Source organism: Microcaecilia unicolor, chromosome 4 (genome assembly GCF_901765095.1).
Source record: "Microcaecilia unicolor chromosome 4, aMicUni1.1, whole genome shotgun sequence".
In the NCBI taxonomy this organism is placed as follows: Eukaryota; Metazoa; Chordata; class Amphibia; order Gymnophiona; family Siphonopidae; genus Microcaecilia; species Microcaecilia unicolor.
This window is the reverse complement of record NC_044034.1, coordinates 57,687,668-57,707,538: the sequence shown is the minus strand read 5'-3', so window position 1 is coordinate 57,707,538 and position 19,871 is coordinate 57,687,668. Positions and strand designations below refer to the sequence as shown.

The window sequence follows — 19,871 nt, the reverse complement described above, 5'->3', positions numbered from 1 at the left end:
AAAACCCACTGAATATCTGCACAAATGTTGAGTACTGGTGTAAGATCTGGGAAGGCATTTGTTAGCAGGGAACTGATAATTACTCTTGCTCTCATGCTCTCATTTATGATGAAATAATTCTTTATATATATATATATATATATATATATATATATATATATATATATATATATATATATATATATATATATAATATAGTGATTTTAGGTTTTAACAGATAAAAACAGCTCCAATGCAAGATAATTAAAATAGATGTTTATTGTATGAACACAGGAAAAACACCACTTTCGACAGTGCTCTCACACCTATCCCTGGCTCATCTTATATCTTCTAATCGGTCTGTGTTCTTATTCTGTGTTGACGCTGCCTGAATGACACAGAGATATTTGATTCCACTGGAAAAAGTAGCCTCTGGCCCAGAAACATTGATAAACAAAGATAAAATTTTGTACCCTCAAAGAAACCTTAATTAGCTGAAAAATAGACACCAAGGGGCCCTTTTACTAAAGTGTGTTAAGCACTTAGCACACGGTAACAGGCTACGTTACAAATACATTAGTGTTTGCCTGTTACCATGCATTAAAGCATGTGCTATTGTATTTTTCTGAATTTTTCCCTAAGGAGCCACGGTATGGGTAGGGAGTGTGTGTGGAAGCTTTGGCCAGCTAGTGCATTCTACTTACTGCGCACTGGTAATGTGGGAGCACTTATGCATCCTAAATTGGAGGCAGTAAGTGCCCCTGCATTAACTTTCTGCAGGTACCCCACATTAATGGTAACAGCGCATGACCTCCAAAAAAAAAAAGTGGGAAAGCACTCAAAAAGTGTCATGTAAAATTTCTAGTTAGTGTGTGGCAATTTTTAGAGCACTTTAGTAAAAGGGCCCTCCAAATTGCTATATTCTTATATTTGCATTGTGCCTCAGAGCAGGTATAGACTGGCAATATCCAGATATTTTTTAAAGAAGGTAAGTATTGCCATTATAAAATCATATGAATACTTAAGAATCATCAATACGCCATACTTTTCTGACCCAAAACACACCCACAACATGCCCCACAAGAAACTATGTGCTGCAAATCTACACATTTATATAGAGGCTTTCTAAAACAACTATTTAAACTCGTTGATCATTCAGAGCTATAAACGCCACTGTTTACCTATGCGAAACTCATGCAAGCCTTGTAAAATGAAGACTTTATTTTGCACATAGATGCTTATGACCATACAATGGTAATGCCCAAATAAATATCTGACATTCCAAACAAATGGAAAAGGGGCATCCCAGGATTTAGTGTTTGGTGCAAAGCAAAAAATGTAGCCTTGCCAAAGTTGATTAGTAGTCCCACAAGTAAATTATATGCATTAAATATAGGCAGGACTTAATAGACTGTCATTTTATGGTCTTGCAAAAATAGTATGCCATCAGCAAATAACCTGAGCTTAACCTCTGTAGCAGACATTATAATGCCTTTCATTAATTCTGATTGCCTGATTTTAATTCATCATTTTTATTGCATTTCCAGCTTCCACAGTGACAAGAATTAACAGGTGTAGTGAACCTCTTGTTGATTGAGACTGAGGTTCACTCATGAGGTGGATTCATAATAAATTTATTGTATTTATGTCCAACAGTGCTGTGCTTCCCTCTTTAAACCGGGACACACAGACAGTAAAAGATTCCATGACATTTATGAGCTTACTTTGTTAGCAGTAAGGAATTAGACAGAAAATTAGCAAAAGCAAAAAGAGTACTGTAGACCAGAGATGCCTTAATAGTAGGCACTCCGATGTTTCACAAGTTAAGGGAAGTCAAAAAAGAAAACACTTCAATGCTTCTTTTTAAAAGTTTACTTGGAGCTTCTATCCAGCCTGTGTACTACTACCATGACAACAGTTGATGATGCCTATGGATGGTGGCACAAGTAGTGCTCACCAAACTTTCTGCTAGGTACCCCAGTGCCTTCATGGCTCTGGGAGAAAGTGTGAAGCAGACAGGTGCACAGATGGTGTTCTTGTCGATCCTCCCTGTTGAGGGTAAAGGCAGAGAATTTTGCATCCTGAAGGTGAATATGTGGCTGCCCAGATGGTGTCATCAAGATTATTTTGACTTCCTGGACCATGGGATTCCTTTCCAAGGGCTGATGAGAAGAGATGGTGCCCATCTATCAAAGAAGGGAAGAAGTGTTTTCAGCAGCAGACTGGTTAACCTGCTGAAGAGGGCAAAGCCCCCAGGTAAGTACAAGCCCTGAGTTAAGTGAAGCATTAAATATCTCTACACAAATGGAAAAAAAGGGGCAATGTCTGGAAAGCAGTACAGTGGGGGAAATAAGTATTTGATCCCTTGCTGATTTTGTAAGTTTGCCCACTGACAAAGACATGAGCAGCCCATAATTGAAGGGTAGGTTATTGGTAACAGTGAGAGATAGCACATCACAAATTAAATCCGGAAAATCACATTGTGGAAAGTATATGAATTTATTTGCATTCTGCAGAGGGAAATAAGTATTTAATCCCTCTGGCAAACAAGACCTAATACTTGGTGGCAAAACCCTTGTTGGCAAGCACAGCGGTCAGACGTCTTCTGTAGTTGATGATGAGGTTTGCACACATGTCAGGAGGAATTTTGGTCCACTCCTCTTTGCAGATCATCTCTAAATCATTAAGAGTTCTGGGCTGTCGCTTGGCAACTCGCATCTTCAGCTCCCTCCATAAGTTTTCAATGGGATTAAGGTCTGGTGACTGGCTAGGCCACTCCATGACCCTAATGTGCTTCTTCCTGAGCCACTCCTTTGTTGCCTTGGCTGTATGTTTTGGGTCATTGTCGTGCTGGAAGACCCAGCCACGACCCATTTTTAAGGCCCTGGCGGAGGGAAGGAGGTTGTCACTCAGAATTGTACGGTACATGGCCCCATCCATTCTCCCATTGATGCGGTGAAGTAGTCCTGTGCCCTTAGCAGAGAAACACCCCCAAAACATAACATTTCCACCTCCATGCTTGACAGTGGGGACGGTGTTCTTTGGGTCATAGGCAGCATTTCTCTTCCTCCAAACACGGCAAGTTGAGTTCATGCCAAAGAGCTCAATTTTTGTCTCATCTGACCACAGCACCTTCTCCCAATCACTCTCGGCATCATCCAGGTGTTCACTGGCAAACTTCAGACGGGCCGTCACATGTGCCTTCCGGAGCAGGGGGACCTTGCGGGCACTGCAGGATTGCAATCCGTTATGTCGTAATGTGTTACCAATGGTTTTCGTGGTGACAGTGGTCCCAGCTGCCTTGAGATCATTGACAAGTTCCCCCCTTGTAGTTGTAGGCTGATTTCTAACCTTCCTCATGATCAAGGATACCCCACGAGGTGAGATTTTGCATGGAGCCCCAGATCTTTGTCGATTGACAGTCATTTTGTACTTCTTCCATTTTCTTACTATGGCACCAACAGTTGTCTCCTTCTCGCCCAGCGTCTTACTGATGGTTTTGTAGCCCATTCCAGCCTTGTGCAGGTGTATGATCTTGTCCCTGACATCCTTAGACAGCTCCTTGCTCTTGGCCATTTTGTAGAGGTTAGAGTCTGACTGATTCACTGAGTCTGTGGACAGGTGTCTTTCATACAGGTGACCATTGCCGACAGCTGTCTGTCATGCAGGTAACGAGTTGATTTGGAGCATCTACCTGGTCTGTAGGGGCCAGATCTCTTACTGGTTGGTGGGGGATCAAATACTTATTTCCCTCTGCAGAATGCAAATAAATTCATATACTTTCCACAATGTGATTTTCCGGATTTAATTTGTGATGTGCTATCTCTCACTGTTACCAATAACCTACCCTTCAATTATGGGCTGCTCATGTCTTTGTCAGTGGGCAAACTTACAAAATCAGCAAGGGATCAAATACTTATTTCCCCCACTGTATATACTAATGCCCAAAGTACAGGAAATAAGGTTTTAGATCTTATGGCTGTGATGGAAGAGGCTGATTTGGATTTAGTGGCAATCACAGAGACATGGTTCACAGGGAATCATGACTGGGATATAGTTATACCGGGCTATAATGTTTTCAGGGAAGACAGGGTAGGAAGAAAGGGAGGAGGTGTGTCATTATATGTTAAAGATAATATTAAAGCTTCACAATTGTAGGACCTACAGGGTACGGAAGAGGCACTGTGGGTCAATCTGGAAAGAGGGAATGGCAAATGTATTTACATTGGTGTGATAACACAGGCCTCCTTCACAAACAAGAAATGGGCAAATAATTAATTGAAGACATTCAAAATATAGCTACGAAAGGGGAAGTACTACAAATAAGTGATTTCATATGTCAGATGTTGATTGGGGTATCCCTATTGTGGAGTCTTTTAGAAACAGGGAGATTCTGAGTTCCCTACAGGGGGAATTATTCCAGCAGTTGGGACTGGAACCCAAGTGGGATGGGGTTATACTAGACTTAGTGCTTACTAATGGGGAAAGTGATCATCTGGCATTCAGTCATCACCAGATGGTGTGGTTTAATATTAAGATAGGTGTGGAGAGTGTTCTTTCAAAAGTGAAGGTTCTAGACTTCAAAAAAAACTAACTTGATTCAGATGGAGGATTACCTCAAAGAATTGCTGTCTGGATGGAAACATCTAGAAGAAGTTGGAAAGCAGTGGACAAAACTGAAAGGAGCTATTGTAAGGGCAACAAACCTTTTTGTAAGGAAAGTAAATAAAAGTAAGAGGAAAAGGAGGCCACTTTGGTTCTGAAAAATAGTAGCTGAAAAGGTAAGGAAAAAGAGATTAGCCTTTATAAACTACAAAAGATTGCTGAAAGAGGAATACAGATGACAATATCTGGAAAAGCTAAGAGAAGCTGATAGAGTGGTCAGGAAAGCAAAGATGCAAATGGAAGAAAAAAAAATAGTCAATATGATAAAATGGGGGGGGGGGGCGGGGGAAGAAAAGACATTTTTTAGATATGCTAGTGATAACAGGAAGTGCAAAAGTGGCATTGTGAAACTCAAAGGTGAAAGGGAGGAATATATAGAAGCTAGTAAAGATAAGATGGAATTGCTTAACAAATATTTCTGTTCTGTGTTCACAACTGAAGGGCTGGGAGCAGGACCGCAGAAGACAAACAGAAATAGGAATGGAGGGGTGGTTGTCCCTGAACAATTTTCAGAGGACTGTGTTTGTGAGGAGCTGGCTAAACTAAAGGTGGACAAAGCGATGGGGCCGGTTGGCATACATACAAAGGTACTGAAGTTAAACTGGAGCCAGGGAAGTTCTAGTGGCTCTGCTGGCTGACTTTTTCAATGCTTCTCTAGAGTCAGGAGTGGTCTCAGAAGACTGGAGAAAAGTTGTCCCTCTCCACTTTTTGTTTGGCTTGCTGATACATGGCAGTTTGGCATAGTGCGGGATATTTATGCTTGAAAATGACATCTGTTCCTGCGTTGTCTGTCTGGTGTCTTTCAACTCAATACAATTGTCTTTTATCAAGACAAGTATTTCCTCACAGTAGACAATTAGTATCCCTGGCAATGAATACCATCTATAGCCCCTGACACAGGCATTTTTACCCAAAACAATGACCGTGTCGGTCTGATGAATAAAGTCAAGCTGAGATGTCCTTTACTTGAAGACTTCTTGTGCTTTTTTGCTTACTGTCCGTCTCCACAAAAGCAGAAGTAAAGAAGAGTTTGGAAACTACAAGCCGGTAAGTCTGACATCTGTGGTAAGTATTTATTTATTTATTTTTTTATTTTATTACATTTGTACCCCGCGGTTTTCCCACTCATGGCAGGCTGAATGCGGCTTACATGGGGCAATGGAGGGTTAAGTGACTTGCCCAGAGTCACAAGGAGCTGCCTGTGCCGGGAATCGAACTCAGTTCCTCAGTTCCCCAGGACCAAAGTCCACCACCCTAACCAAGTAAATTAATGGAAACACTTTTAAAATGGAGAATAGTAACAAGTGATGGCAGATAAAGACTTGTATGGTCCATCCAGTCTACCCAACAAGATAAACTCATTTTACATGGTATGTGATACTTTATATGTATACCCGAGTTTGATTTGTCCTTGCCATTCTCAGAGCACAGACCGTAGAAGTCTGCCCAGCACTCTTCTTGTACTAAAAGTTCTGAAGCTAACATCGAAGCCCCTTAAAATTTACACTCAAGCCCATCCGTATCTATTCACTTATGATCAGGGAATAGACTGTATAAGTCTGCCCAGCACTGGTTTTAGTAAAGTTTTTGGAATCCAATGAATTACAGGACCTGAGGTAACATGGTTTCACTAGAAGCAGGTCTTGTCAGACAAATCTGATTAATTTCTTTGACTGGGTGACCAGAGAGTTGGATCAAGGGAGACTGCTAGATGTGGTGTATTTAGATTTTAGCAATGCCTTTGACACGGTTCTGCATAGATGACTAATAAATAAACTGAATGCCCTTGGTATGGGCCCGAAAGTAACTGACTGGGTTAGGAACTGGTTGAGTGGAAGGTGACAGAGGGTAGTGGTAAATGGAGCAACAGAGGGTAGTGGTAAATGGAGCTCATTCTGAGGAAAAGGATGTTACTAGTGGTGTACCGCAAGATTCAATTCTTGGGCAGGTTCTTTTTAACATTTTGGAAAGCAATATTGCTGAAGGGCTGTCTGGTAAGGTTTGCCTCTTTGCGGATGATGCCAAAATCCCTGATGGCATCGATAACATGAGGAAGGACTTAGTGAAGCTAGAGGAATGGTCTGGAATTTGGCAACTTAGATTTAATGCTAAAAAAAATACAGGGTCATGCATTTGGGCTGCAAAAACGCGAGGGAACAGTACAATTTAGGGGGTGAAAAACGTTTGCCACAAAAGAGGATCAGGACTTAGGTGTGATTGTATGTGATGATGATAAGGTGGCCAAGCAGGTAGAAAAGGTGATGGCGAAACCTAGAAAGATGCTTGGGTGCATAGGGAGAGTAATGGCTGGTAGGAAAAAAGAGGCGGTGATGCCCCTGTATAAGACTTTGGTGAGACTTTATTTAGAATATTGTGTACAATTCTGGAGACCGCACCTTCAAAAAGATATAAATAGGATGGAGTCAGTCCAGTGGGTGGCTACTAAAATGGTCAGTGGTCTTTGTTATAAAGCATATGGGGACAGACTTAATGACCTCAATATGTATACTTTGGAAAACAGAGGGGAGAAATGATAGACATTTAAATACCTATGCAGCATAAATGCACAGGAAGCGAGTCTCTTTCAGTTGAAAGAGAGCTCTGGAAGGAGTAGGCAATGAATGAAAGAAGTATTTCCTCAAGTTACTTCTGAGTCTATACCCTTTTACCTTCATCCTATGCCTCCATCTTCCAGAGCTCTCTTTCAATTGAAAGAGACTTGCTTCCTGTGCATTTATGCTGCATAGGTATTTAAATGTCTGTCATTTCTTATGACATGACTGAATGTTTACAAAATATTTGACTTTATTGGTTTTGTTTGACGTGGTACATCATCAATAAAAAACGTTGAAATATAAATGTCTATCATTTCTCCCCTCTGCCATCTGTTTTCCAAAGTATACATAGAGGCTCATTTTCAAAGCACTTAGCCTCCCAAAGTTCCATAGAAACCTATGGAACTTAGCCTCCCAAACTGCTTTGAAAATATGCCTCATAGTAACATAGTAACATAGTAGATGACGGCAGAAAAAGACCTGCACGGTCCATCCAGTCTGCCCAAGATAAACTCATGTGTATACCTTACCTTGATTTGTACCTGTCTTTCTCAGGGCACAGACCGTATAAGTCTGCCCAGCAGTTTTTCCTGCCTCCCAACCACCTGTCCTGCCTTCCATCACCGGCTCTGGCACAGACCGTATAAAAAAAAAAAGTCTGCCCTCCCCTATCCTCGCCTCCCAACCACCAACCCCTCTTCCCCCCACCTGCTCTGCCACCCAATTGTAGCTAAGCTTCTGAGGATCCATTCCTCATACATGTTGAGGTCTTTACGTGTGTCCCCATACGCAGTATTTATATACCACTTAGACCTAAGCAATTTACGGTTTAAGTTTACGGGTACTGGGTCTGTCCCTAGTGGGCTCACAGTCTTAGTAGTACATTGTACTACTGTTGTACCTGGGTCAATGTAATGTTAAGAGACTTGCCTAGGGTCACATGGAACTTTAGAGGAAATTGAACCTGGTTCCCCAGGATCTCAACACACTGCTGACCATCAGGCAGCAGCGGGAATTATTATTATTAACATTTGTATAGTGCTACCAGACGCACGCAGCTCTGAACACCTGACATAGAGAGACAGTCCCTGCTCAATAGAGCTTACAATCTAAAATAATACAGACAGACAAGACAAGGGCGAGGGAGTACTGGGTGAGAAGGAACAAGGGGAAGCAATTGAGTAGTAGCTAGGAGCCAAAAGCAGTGGTGAAAAGGTGGAATTGAACCCAGTTCCCCTGATACACAACTTGCTACACTCCTCCACTCCTTGTTCACGGACGGGTTGGTGACTTCATTGAACGGCCTCCCGTTGGAAGTGGTGGAGACGAAAACAGTATCTGAATGCAAGAGAGTTTGGGAAAAGTACATAGAATCTCTAAGAGAGTGATATGGCATGGATGGGCAAACTGAATAGGCCATATGGTCTTTATCTGCCTATGTTTCTGTGTGCCCACAACCCCAATTCATACGGCTGGAGAAAGCGCAAGACCCCTGGATGGTGCAGGACAATGATGTATGATGGAGCACCTGCCCACATTATGACTGTACATGGGTGGTTTTGGAGGGTTGTAACTCACAGTTTTGGAAGCTCTGCCTTAGAGACTTGTTATTTAGGTTGCTTAGTTGTCCTTCAGTCCCCCTTAAACCTCCACCACCACCTTTGTCAGACACTGATTTGTCTGCCTGTCGTTGAAATGGAATGACAGCAGAGAAAAATAGAGCAACTGTTAAAGGTAGGCTGGAAGATAATACTAGTTTAGAACAAAAACTGGCATTACCTAATGAATTGACATGTTTTGTACTGATGTGAGACTAGCAGCTGTGATACCTCTTCCATGCATTTGCCAGCTGTAATTTGGCAGGGAGTGCTTAAATATTTGGAGGAGGAAGAGCTCTGGAGGAGCTCTCTCTTTGATAAATCCTTTTGGGGTCCTTTTACATATTGAGCCTGCAAATAGGTGGGAAAATGTGGGATACAAATGTAACAAATAAATAAAATACTAAACTACGCCTCACAGCAAAACAAACCAAACAAAACCCTACACAGGACGCGAGGAGAGCCTCTTGTTAAAAATTTCCCAGCACACCACTGGCTAATCAGTTAACACATCTACATTACTGTGCATTAACTGGTTAGTGCATAGATAACGCAGGAGCCTTTGCTGCTTACAAAATAGGTGGCATTAGGTGCTCCCTTGGTCACTTTTAAAAATGGCCATGTACTAATGGCAACATTAGCACACAATACTTTTATACCTCATCTGTAGTTTCAATCATACTCTATATATAAACCTTCAATTTGTAAAGGACCGTCAGAGATGGACTTCCTTAGAGATGTGTATGTGGCATGGTGCACAATTTCAAAAGGGGTGTATGTGTGGGAGTAGCATGGGCAGGACATGGGAGTGTTGCCCATCAATGCTTGTATTGTATAGAATACTATCAGATACACGTGTTGATTGACAGATCTAGGTATGCCCTCCTACGCCTACCGTTGACTTAGCATAAGAGGGCACACCTTTTTGGTGCACCTATGTGAGTTTGATGTAGTATTCTATATTGGCATCAGGGCACCCTGATGCCATTATAGAATTGGCACTTCTGCCCTGCATCTAGAACAAAAAAGGAGGCACCAATGTACAGAATTGCCACCATAGGTTCTGATTCACTAAGGCATATGTCCCATTCTGGGTCTGTGGGGAAGACTTTGATGGATTAGGCTCTTAATAAGGTAGACTGAGTATTGTGTTAAGAGTAATATTTTCTCAGTGGACAAGTCAAGAAAGATAAAATGTGAATGTTATATGTAACATGCTGATTAAGGTTAACTTTAAAGGTATTTGATTTTTTTGTTTGTTTGTTTGCTTGCTTATCAAACTATCCTAGGCTGTGTTAGTCTTTTCACAGGTATTCACCAGCTGTAAACATCTTTAGTGGTCAAAGGCAGGTAGATTCTCAGCAAGAATAATGGAGGATTATAAACCTTCACCAGCACAGAAGTTGCTCTTGGGGCACTCGGGTTATTCTTTAATCTCCTATAATGTTTCATTATATATTGGGTGTTTGAAAGGAGGAAAAGTTTGAAAGCCCTTATCCTTTTTAATACATCATATCACTTAGGACTACATGCAGTTCTGCAATGTCTATGAACTTTTAGTTCCAACAAGACACCTAGTAGGTAACCAATTATTCTTAGAGTTAAAAAAAAAAAAAAAAGCTTATGAATATTATCTCTGACTTTTTGTTGCATTTTGTTAGGCAATTTTTGGTATCATTTTAATGAGACAGAAAGTGAAAATGGCAATTTAAATTATCTTTAACTTTTAAGGGCCCCTTTACTAAAATGTGGTAAAATCCAGGCAACATGTAGTAACATGGGACTTTACCATGAGCTACACCCAGATTTACCATAGCATCTTTTTAGGTTTTTTTTTTTCTTTTTTGCTATATACAGCTCATACGTTAATGTTCCCTTTATCACAGGAGCACTTACTGTGTGGGTTAGTACTCGCAAATGGGCAAAATACCACAAAACTCTTTAATGTATTTCTGCGGTAGCCTGTTTGTGTGCGGTAACCATGTGTTAAGGGATTAACAGGGCCACTTAAAGATTTTCTGAAACCCAGTTGTATTCTCTTGCTAACCTATTGTTTTAAATTTGTTTTTTTTTAACTTTTGCTTTACAATGCCCATATTTTTCTTCTAGCCAGAAAACATAACAGCTCTTACCACATTGCCAAAATGATTCAAAACACATCTTGTCAGTTGCAATGCAGTGCAGTGCAAGAGCTGTTGACATCCGCTCTGGAAAGCATAAATAACACAATATACCTATCCCCAATAGAAAATCACAGCCTTCCAGGGATTCTCTCCATCCTGCCAACACAGACAGTCAAAGTGCATTTGGAACAAAAAGTTATCGTTCTTACTATCCCTGTAAAGAAAGAAAATTCTATGCCCCTTTGAATGCCTATGCAATGATCACATAAACGCAGGCAGAGTCTTTAGGTGCACTTTCTATTTATGCGTGTATACCCTGTACAATTTTATAAGATCTTAGTTTGCGTACAAAACATGCTTTATATGTGGAATAAGCTTTGTAAAATGCTTTCTTCTTATTCTTGAACATAATCAGATGTTGAATCCTCCTACATATCCAAATATTTACCTTGTGCTTCCTGCAGGTTTTCAGTCTCTCCTAAAAACCTCTTCCTGCTCTCCTTTTTACCTTGGTGGTTGATCAGTGGTAAGGTTTACTATTCTCCCCGCCTCAATATGAGAGAGTACCATTGCTGCCATCAGCCGCAGGCTATTAGCTCTCATGTGACAGGGGAATGGAAGTAGGAAGAAAGAAGAGAGAGAATGGAAGCAGGAAAAAGGAGCCAAGAGAGAAGTGGTGTAAGAAGGAAAAGGGGAATAGGAGGATTAAAGAAAGACAGTAGAGCAGTGGTCTTCACTAATTAAGGTGAAGGAGAGTTTCAGCTATCTTCCCATGCAGTGCCGTGACACTGTTGACCAGTGTAGGTCATTGATATCAATCCCCACCAGCACACCTTCAAGCTTTTCATTGGGAGTATCCTCAAGGAAGTGAACATTTCAAAATGCATTTCTCTTTGTCTATTGGCACTTCCCCATCCACTTTCCACTTTCTGTTGTGAGCTTGGTTAGAGAGGCAGATGATAGCAGAAAAAAGAAAAGAGAAAGTGAAGGACTGAGAAAAAAGTAGAAAAGATGGTAGCTTACTGGTGGTGGGAGATAGGAGAAAGACAAAAGGATGAGGAGAAAAGGAAGTGAATACATAATCATGTATTTATTTAATATAAACAAATTCTATTCCACACAATCTTAAAGCTCAAGGCAGATTGCAAAATATACATACATGATCATCTATTAGACATAAAATACATAAAACAAAAAAATAAAACACAAATTTCAAGTGAGATATCAAACCTCATTACCAGGTTGTACTTTGATTCTATGAAATATTGAAACAGTAAAGGAAACAAAGGACACAATAAACAGGGTAGATTAATAAGAGGAATGAAGGGAAAGAAGGTGGTAATGAAAAAAGACACATGCTTTATAATTTTGAAACAAAGATGCAGAAGATTAGGAAAATCATGTCTCTGCTGTTTTCAGTTAATTGAAGATGAAGAGAGACCAGTGCAGATTTTTTTTTCTGCTATGAAGGATATTTCAGGGTTTTTTTTTTTTACTAAATATTATGGGGGAGATATACTGTTTTTGACAGGTAGCATTTTTAACATGCGCTAAAATTAGAAACACCCATATATTCCTATGGGTTTGTCTTGTATTTAGCACACGCTAAAAACACTAGTGCGCCCTTAGCACAGCTTAGTAAACAGGGCCCTTAGTTTTTTATGTTGATTCCATTAGATGGTTTGTAATGCATCATGTTTATAATTCATTAGTGGGATGTACGAAGATACAGTGACAGCATGGGGATAATATTATTCTAGCTTGGCAGGGAAAAATAAATATTTTTATAAAGTCATGGAAATTTTATCTTATTTTCATTGCCAGCAGATTATTACTGATTTACATGATTAAATAGAAGCCATTGTATTGTACAAAGCATATTCTGATTAATGATTTTGAGTTTAATAGGATTAACCATATAGTTTCTTTCTTTATATACTATAAAAATAATGTCATACAATGTAAGAATGAAACACAATTTATTTTACATAAGTTAGGGCCTCTTTTATCAAGCTGCACTAGCAGTTCCCGCACAGCGATGCCGACGGAGCCCATTTAAAGTGAACGGGCTTTGTCGGCATTACTTCACCGGGAGCCGCTAGTGCAGCTTGGTAAAAGAGGCAATTAGGCAGAGTCAGTGTAAGAGACACCCTAGGCAAACCTTCAGTCTTAAACTCCTCGATTAGGAGACCCCAAGATTTTGATAATTAAACTCAACAATCATGATCTTTGCACAAATATCTTATAAACATGCAGATTAATGTATGTGCTGATGTTTTTTTGAGTTATGTGGCTGTCTGGATGTGTTGTTTTGCTTTGACTGCAGCTGCTCTTTGCTGCCCCAGGTGACTATCTAGTCTTGCCTAATGGTTGGGCCAGCCCTGAAGTAGGTTTAGCAATTTACTTTTAAGAAAAAAAAAAACAATAATATTTTTGTCTGGCTTTTAGGTCCCAAAAGGTTTGCCATACTTCTCTGTGAACTTTGGTCTTCAAGGAGGCTATGCTCACGTTATTGAAGATAAATATAAGTTTCCTCATTATTTTGGCAAGGTAATGATATATTTTGGTTCCATTGATAAAGTGTTCTTTATAAAAGTCTACCGCAAGTTATACTGATATGTTCCTCACAATTCTAGACAAATTTCAGAATAAATGTTTAACCATTTTGTGCTGAGTACACAGATTTGTTTTCCATTTTCTCTGAAAAATTCCATGTACTATACCTTTAAAATGAGTTCATAATAAGCGACATTTTAGAAAGGACATCCAACTCAGAATATGGACGTCCAAGTCTTTATGTCAGATGTGAACGTCCATTGCTCATTTATTTTAGAACAGGACCTGCTGACATATAGACTGTTCTAAAACATATGAGAAACGAACATCCATGTGCTGGTGATGTCCAGCATGAACAACAATTTTATAAACTGAAACGTCCACATTTTGAATGGGGAAAAAAAGGAACATGGATGTCTTTGTGGCAGCATTAGAACAGCCATTTTATAAAATAGCCATATAACTGTCCATGTGTTCAAGTTCTAGTTTAGTTTATTTGATATGGTGTAAATATAATTAAAATCTAAGCAATAAGCGAGGTGGGGGGGAGGAGTTAAAACATGCTTCACAAACAACAACCAAAGGGATTCCTGGACGGAGGCATATCCTAAAGGGAAGCGGAGGTGGGAAAGAGTACAAAGTGAGAAAGGGATAAAGAGGGTGACGAAAACAAGTAAGGGAGGAGATGCGTACAGAGTGTATTGTTCTTCCAAAAGCACCAGCCAAAAAGAATGGACAAGGAGTAAACGGCTCTAGCTGGAAAATCCACAGTTGAGGAAAGGGAAAGCAAGGGAGAAATAATAAGCCTTTAGTTGAGTTTTAAATTTATTGAAAGATGTTTCAAGTTGAAGGTAAAGGAGAAGGCTGTTCCAGAGGGTAGAGGCTATCATACTTAAGATCTTTGTGATTTTTTTTTTTCTTTTAAATTGTGAGCTCTCCAGGGACAGAAAAAATACCTGTTATATCTGAAGGTACAACTGTTCCATAGCCTTCAGGCTTGCAGGTTTCTTATACATTCAGGTACAGTTGGTATTTTTCTGTCTGTAGAAGGCTCACATTTAAAAGAAACAAATCACCAAGAGCTGAAGTGGGATTTGAACCTGCATCCCTTGGTTCTCAGCCCACTTCACTAACCATTAGGCTACTCCTCAGCTGTGTATGGAGGTATATTAACAAAAAAAAACAAAAAGGCACACAACTGCTTACAAAACAGTAGATGAAAAACAACAAAGCAGTGGAATCAAATGTTCCAATAAATACATTTGATTCCACTGCTTTGTTGTTTTTCATCTGGAGGTATATTAAGAAGTTAATTTTAAAAACATTTTATTATCATGTCCTTCGTTCCTGAAGCTGTCATAGTGCCCCATATCCCTTACTAGTTTAACATTTGAGTGAGGGAGAGAGACAGCAACCACTGGAGAATTAAGGAAGTGAGGGAGAGGACAGCAACCACTGGAGAATTAAGGAAGTGAGGGAGAGAGACAGCAACCACTGGAGAATTAAGGAAGTGAATTGCCTTAATCCCTCCAGAGGTCTTTTCTGTAATCTGGGTGTGCTAAGTACCAGGTCTAAGTAGCATCCATCTTTTTTGACATAGACATCATTTCCTTTTCTAAAATCAGAGTTGGATATCCATATTTTGCTTTTGAAATCCTTCATATCAGAACAAATATGCCAAAACCTTCCACACTGAGAGTAAGGCAAATTTTCCTTCAATCTCAAGAGATGACTACTATCAAATTGCAGCAGGGTGTTCCGTCAGTTTTATATGTACCATTAGGCTATGTATTCCTAGTTTTGCCCAAACCACGCCCCTGCAGTTTTAGACGTCTGTATCCTGATTTATAAAATCGGGATTTGGATGTCCATGCAATGTGGATGTCTAAATTCTGGTTTTCAGACCTTCAAAGCACAAATAGAGCTTTCAAAATAAGGGCCAATGTATACTTTTGAATGCTATATACATATGTATATGTGCAGCTATGTTCCTAAAAGTAGGAAGTTAAATTGTTTTTGTCATTTTCGGTCTGAATTAAATATTGATTAATGTTCCATTATCTAATGACTCAACAGAGATTTTTCCCATTTGTCATTTCCTTTTTTGCTTTGAGCATTATGCAACAATGTTTAGATTCAGACTAAATGAGATGCCAAAATGTAAATATATATTTTGTGTCCAGGCTTAGAAATATCTTGCATTGATAGTTCCATATGTTGTTATCTCAAAAATAAGCTATGCCAAAGGATTTAGTAAAAGTCTTGAGATGTATTTCCATGCATGGAATGTCACCCATGAATGCTCAAGTAGTGCCAAATAAGCTGTTAGGAAAACAAAATGCAAATCCAGTTAACTCATTAAAATTTATTAAAAAAAAAAAATAGTTGGCTTAGAAGTTTCAAAAGTTTCCCTCTAATAAAGATACTGCTTCTACCCAAAGAGTCCTTTTACTAAGCTGTGGTAAGCACTAGCGCATGCTTACCACAACTTAAAAGCTTACTGGGGGTTTCTTTTACTAAGCCACGTAAGCGTCTACGCGTGCCAAAATGGAGTTACCGTCCAACTACTGCATGGCTCTTGCGGTAATTTCATTTTTGGCACGCGTCCGATACACGCATCTGAAAAATATTTTTATTTTTGGGCACGCGTAACAGACGCGCACCAAGTGGCATTTGTCGCACATAGGTCATTACTGCCTGGATTCTTTACCGCTAGGTCAATGGCTGGCGCTAAAGTCTCAGACCCAAAATGGACACGCGGCAATTTTGATTTTGCCACAAGTCCATTTTCGGCAAAAAAAGGCCTTTTTTACAGGTGCACTGAAAAATTGACTGGCGTGTGCCCAAAACCCACGCCTACACTACCGCAAGCCATTTTTCATCGCACCTTAGTAAAAGGACTCCTGGATGTCCTGCGGTAAGTTTGAAATGTTCGTGCACTATCCATGCACTAAAAAATATTTTTTATTTGTTGAAGGAGCATCTCTGATTAGCGCAGACATGCCCACTCTCCTCAATCAGTTAGTGCATCTACATTACTGCGCACTGATTACTGCAAGATTACCATGTAAGCCCATACTGCCTACAGAATGGGTGGTGGTAAGTGCTCATGCGGTAATTGTTTTTGATGACTCTACACTAATGGCAACATTAGTGCATGGCTATTAACAAAATTGTCCATTTTAGGGATCCTTTTACTAAGGTGCACTGAAAAATGGTCTGCGCTGGTGTACATGCGTGTATTGGACGCATGCAGGTCCATTTTTCAGCGCACCTGCAAAAAAGCCTTTTTGTGGACGATAATGGACGTGCGACAAAATAAAAATTGGTGCACGTCCATTTTGGGCCTGAGACCTCACCGCTACCCATTGACTTAGCAGTAAGGTCTCACTTGTTTACCGGGCAGTAATCGTCAGTATGCGTACACTGCTGATTACCACCCAGTTAGCGCTACGCGCCGGTACTTTTCCAGCAGGCTTACTGGATGCACGTAAAAATGAAAATACCACCCGGGCCATGTGGTAGCCAGGCAGTAGTTCCAAATTGGCGCGCATTGGGTGCACGTAGGCACCTACACAACTTAGTAAAAGGGCCCCTCACTGCTGTGGTAAAAATAGCCTTAGGATATAGGAAAAACCCACATATGGGCACACTAAGGCCATGTTCTACCGGAGCTTAGTAAAAGGATCCCCAAGTGTTTTATGGATATTTGTTTGCCAAATATTATTAACATTTCCGTTCTTTCTATAACTTGGTGCCTAAATTTACATGCACATTGCATAGGTAAATTTATTAAATATTAGCACTTAAGCGGGAAAGTGTACACGTACATGCATAAGTGCTAGCTGAGCACTCACCGCTGTTTTGTAAATGACACGTGCAACTTAGTACATAAATGCACAGGAGAGAGAGGTATGGGTGGGGTATTGGCAGGACCAACATTGGCGTACGAAAGTTACAAAGTGCAGCATTTAGGTGAACTTATGTTTGCTTTGACATGGCATAAGTTGGTATGCCTAAATGTAGGTGCCTTGATGCCAACTTATGCTAGTGAATCTTGGTGCCCAGAGGCTGTGATAGAATTAGCACTCAGCGTGTAGCATATTGGCATCTAAATTGTTGTGCCCAGTTATAAAATTGTCCTTATGGTCATTGCTATGAAAATCAATCTGTAAAATCATTTCTAGATTGCTGCCATAACTGCAAAGTACCTGTATTCTTTAATATTATTTTAAACAAGGGCATCTAATAGGTCTTTAGTGGGGAAAGATTAAGTAATAGAATTTTTTGAAAACTCCACATACTTTTCTCTTTGCTCTTGATTGAAGTAAATTAGGGGCCCTTTTACAAAGGCACGCTGAAAAATGGACCTGTGCGCACCCAATACACGCATCTACACCAGCGCAGGCCATTTTTCGTCGCACCTTAGTTCCAATTTGGCGCATGTTGGATACGTGTAGGCACCTGCATGCCTTAGTAAAAGGGCCCCTGAAATATTATGATCTATATTTTGAGGAAAAAATGAGTATGATAATACTTGAGGCATACAACATGTATCTTGTGGTTAAATGTGCTCTTATCTTTGATGTTTACAATCTACAATAAAACAGCTGTTTACATGTATTTTTTTCTTTTCAATGTAAATAAAGGAAATTGTTGGTGGAATGCTGGATTTAGAGCCAAGACGATGGAGAAAAGCAATTCGAGAAAACTTTGATGACCAAAGGAAGAAAGTTTTGCAGTTTGCCCAGTGGTGGAAGCCTTATGATTTCACCAAGACTAAACAATAACTGATGTAGTCAATGTGCTATTAATAAAATGTATACAGAAAGAATTGCTTTAAGTAACTAGAACATGTTGGAAAGGGGTGTCAAAAGGTAATATGCCTACTGTATGATGTACTTCTGTCGTTGCCTCTGAGACAGGAGTAACTTTCTAGAGGTCTCCTGGAGGGTGGACCCTTGCCCCCCAGGCAAGGAAAATCTCTGGCTACTAAACAAGTATTAGACATAAATGTTTGTTCAAATAGTCAAAGAAGCCAATCAGTAATTATTGAAATATCAATAAATGCATAGTAACAAAGTAGATGATGGCAGAGAAAGACCTGTATGGTCCATCCAGTCTGCCCAACAAGATAAACTCATATGTGCTACTTTATATGTATACCTGACCTTGGTTTGTATCTGCCATTTTCATGGCACAGACTTAGCCCCGCCTCCCAACCACCGGTGCTGCCGCCCAATCTCTGCTAAGCTTCTGAAGATCATTCCTTCTGAATAGGATTCCTTTATGTTTATCCCACGCATTTTTGAATTCCGTTACTGTTTTCATCTCCACCACCTCCTGCGGGAGGGAATTCCAAGTATCCACCACTCTCTCCGTGAAAAAATACTTCCTGACATTTTTCTTGAGTCTGCCCCCCTTCAGCCTTATTTCATGTCCTCTAGTTCTACCGCCTTCCCGTCTCTGGAAAAGGTTTGTTTGCGGATTAATACCCAATAGAGTATAATATGTAGCAAATAAAAACAGAGTTTTCCCTGAGAGCTGTCAATATGTCCACCTGCTAGTGGAAACACTGAGGCTCGCTATCCTCAGTTCTGTTTCCTCTTAAATACTTTTTTCTTCCGTTCTTCATTATCTTAATTATAGTTTAAAAGGGGGCATGGCCATGGTCATTTCTTAAATCTATGCGTGTTGTTATTGAATACACCTGATCTGTGCCTAATTTAGGCATTGGCATTTACACCAAATTTTATTTGGTGTAACTGCCCGCGACTAAATTTAGTTGTGCAGATGGGCACTGACATATTCTGTTAACCGCATGGAAATGTAGGTGTATTCTAAAAAGTTTGCCTAAATTTAGGTGTACTTTATGGAATACACCTAGGCATATATTTTTGGTGCTGAGTTTTTAGGCGTGATATATAGAATCTAGCCCTAAACATGGAAAATTAAGTACTCTTAAATTACTGTTTCCATATCATCAAGCTGATCAATCCATAGACTGGTGGGTTGTGTCCATCTACCAGCAGGTGGAGATAGAGAGCAAACTTTTGCCTCCCTATATGTGGTCATGTGCTGCCGGAAACTCCTCAGTATGTTCTCTATCTCAGCAGGTGGTGGTCACACACAGCAGCAGCTCTGGCTAGGCCTCCAAGCCTAATTTTTAGGTTTTGTTGAGTGCCTGGGGTTGAGGGCTCTTTTGAGCAAGTGCAAACCTGGTGGTGCCAGGTCCCTCCTTTTCTCCCCCCTCCCGCTGGCTCCGTTAAAAAAAAAAAAAAAAATTTTGAACGTCCTTAAAGGCGTTTATTTCGACGTTTATTTAAGCGTCTATTGCAGCTACTCACTGGGACACCAGGTCGTTACAACTCGGAGCGGACAGCAGGTAATTTTTA

General features: G+C 40.2%; 1 protein-coding gene across 2 annotated transcripts in view; it reads left to right on the top strand.

Annotated features, from left to right (window-relative positions):
• The window catches only part of CWF19L2 (CWF19 like cell cycle control factor 2), a 346,427-nt gene extending 327,888 nt beyond the window's left edge, over positions 1 to 18,539 (top strand). For both annotated transcript variants that reach the window (XM_030200257.1, XM_030200256.1), the window contains exons 18-19: positions 13,369 to 13,470; positions 18,126 to 18,539. In XM_030200257.1, the coding sequence (XP_030056117.1) occupies positions 13,369 to 13,470; positions 18,126 to 18,266 (243 nt within the window). In that variant the 3' untranslated portion in view covers positions 18,267 to 18,539. The remainder of the gene's footprint in view (positions 1 to 13,368; positions 13,471 to 18,125) is intronic.
• The last annotated feature ends 1,332 nt before the right edge of the window (positions 18,540 to 19,871 follow it).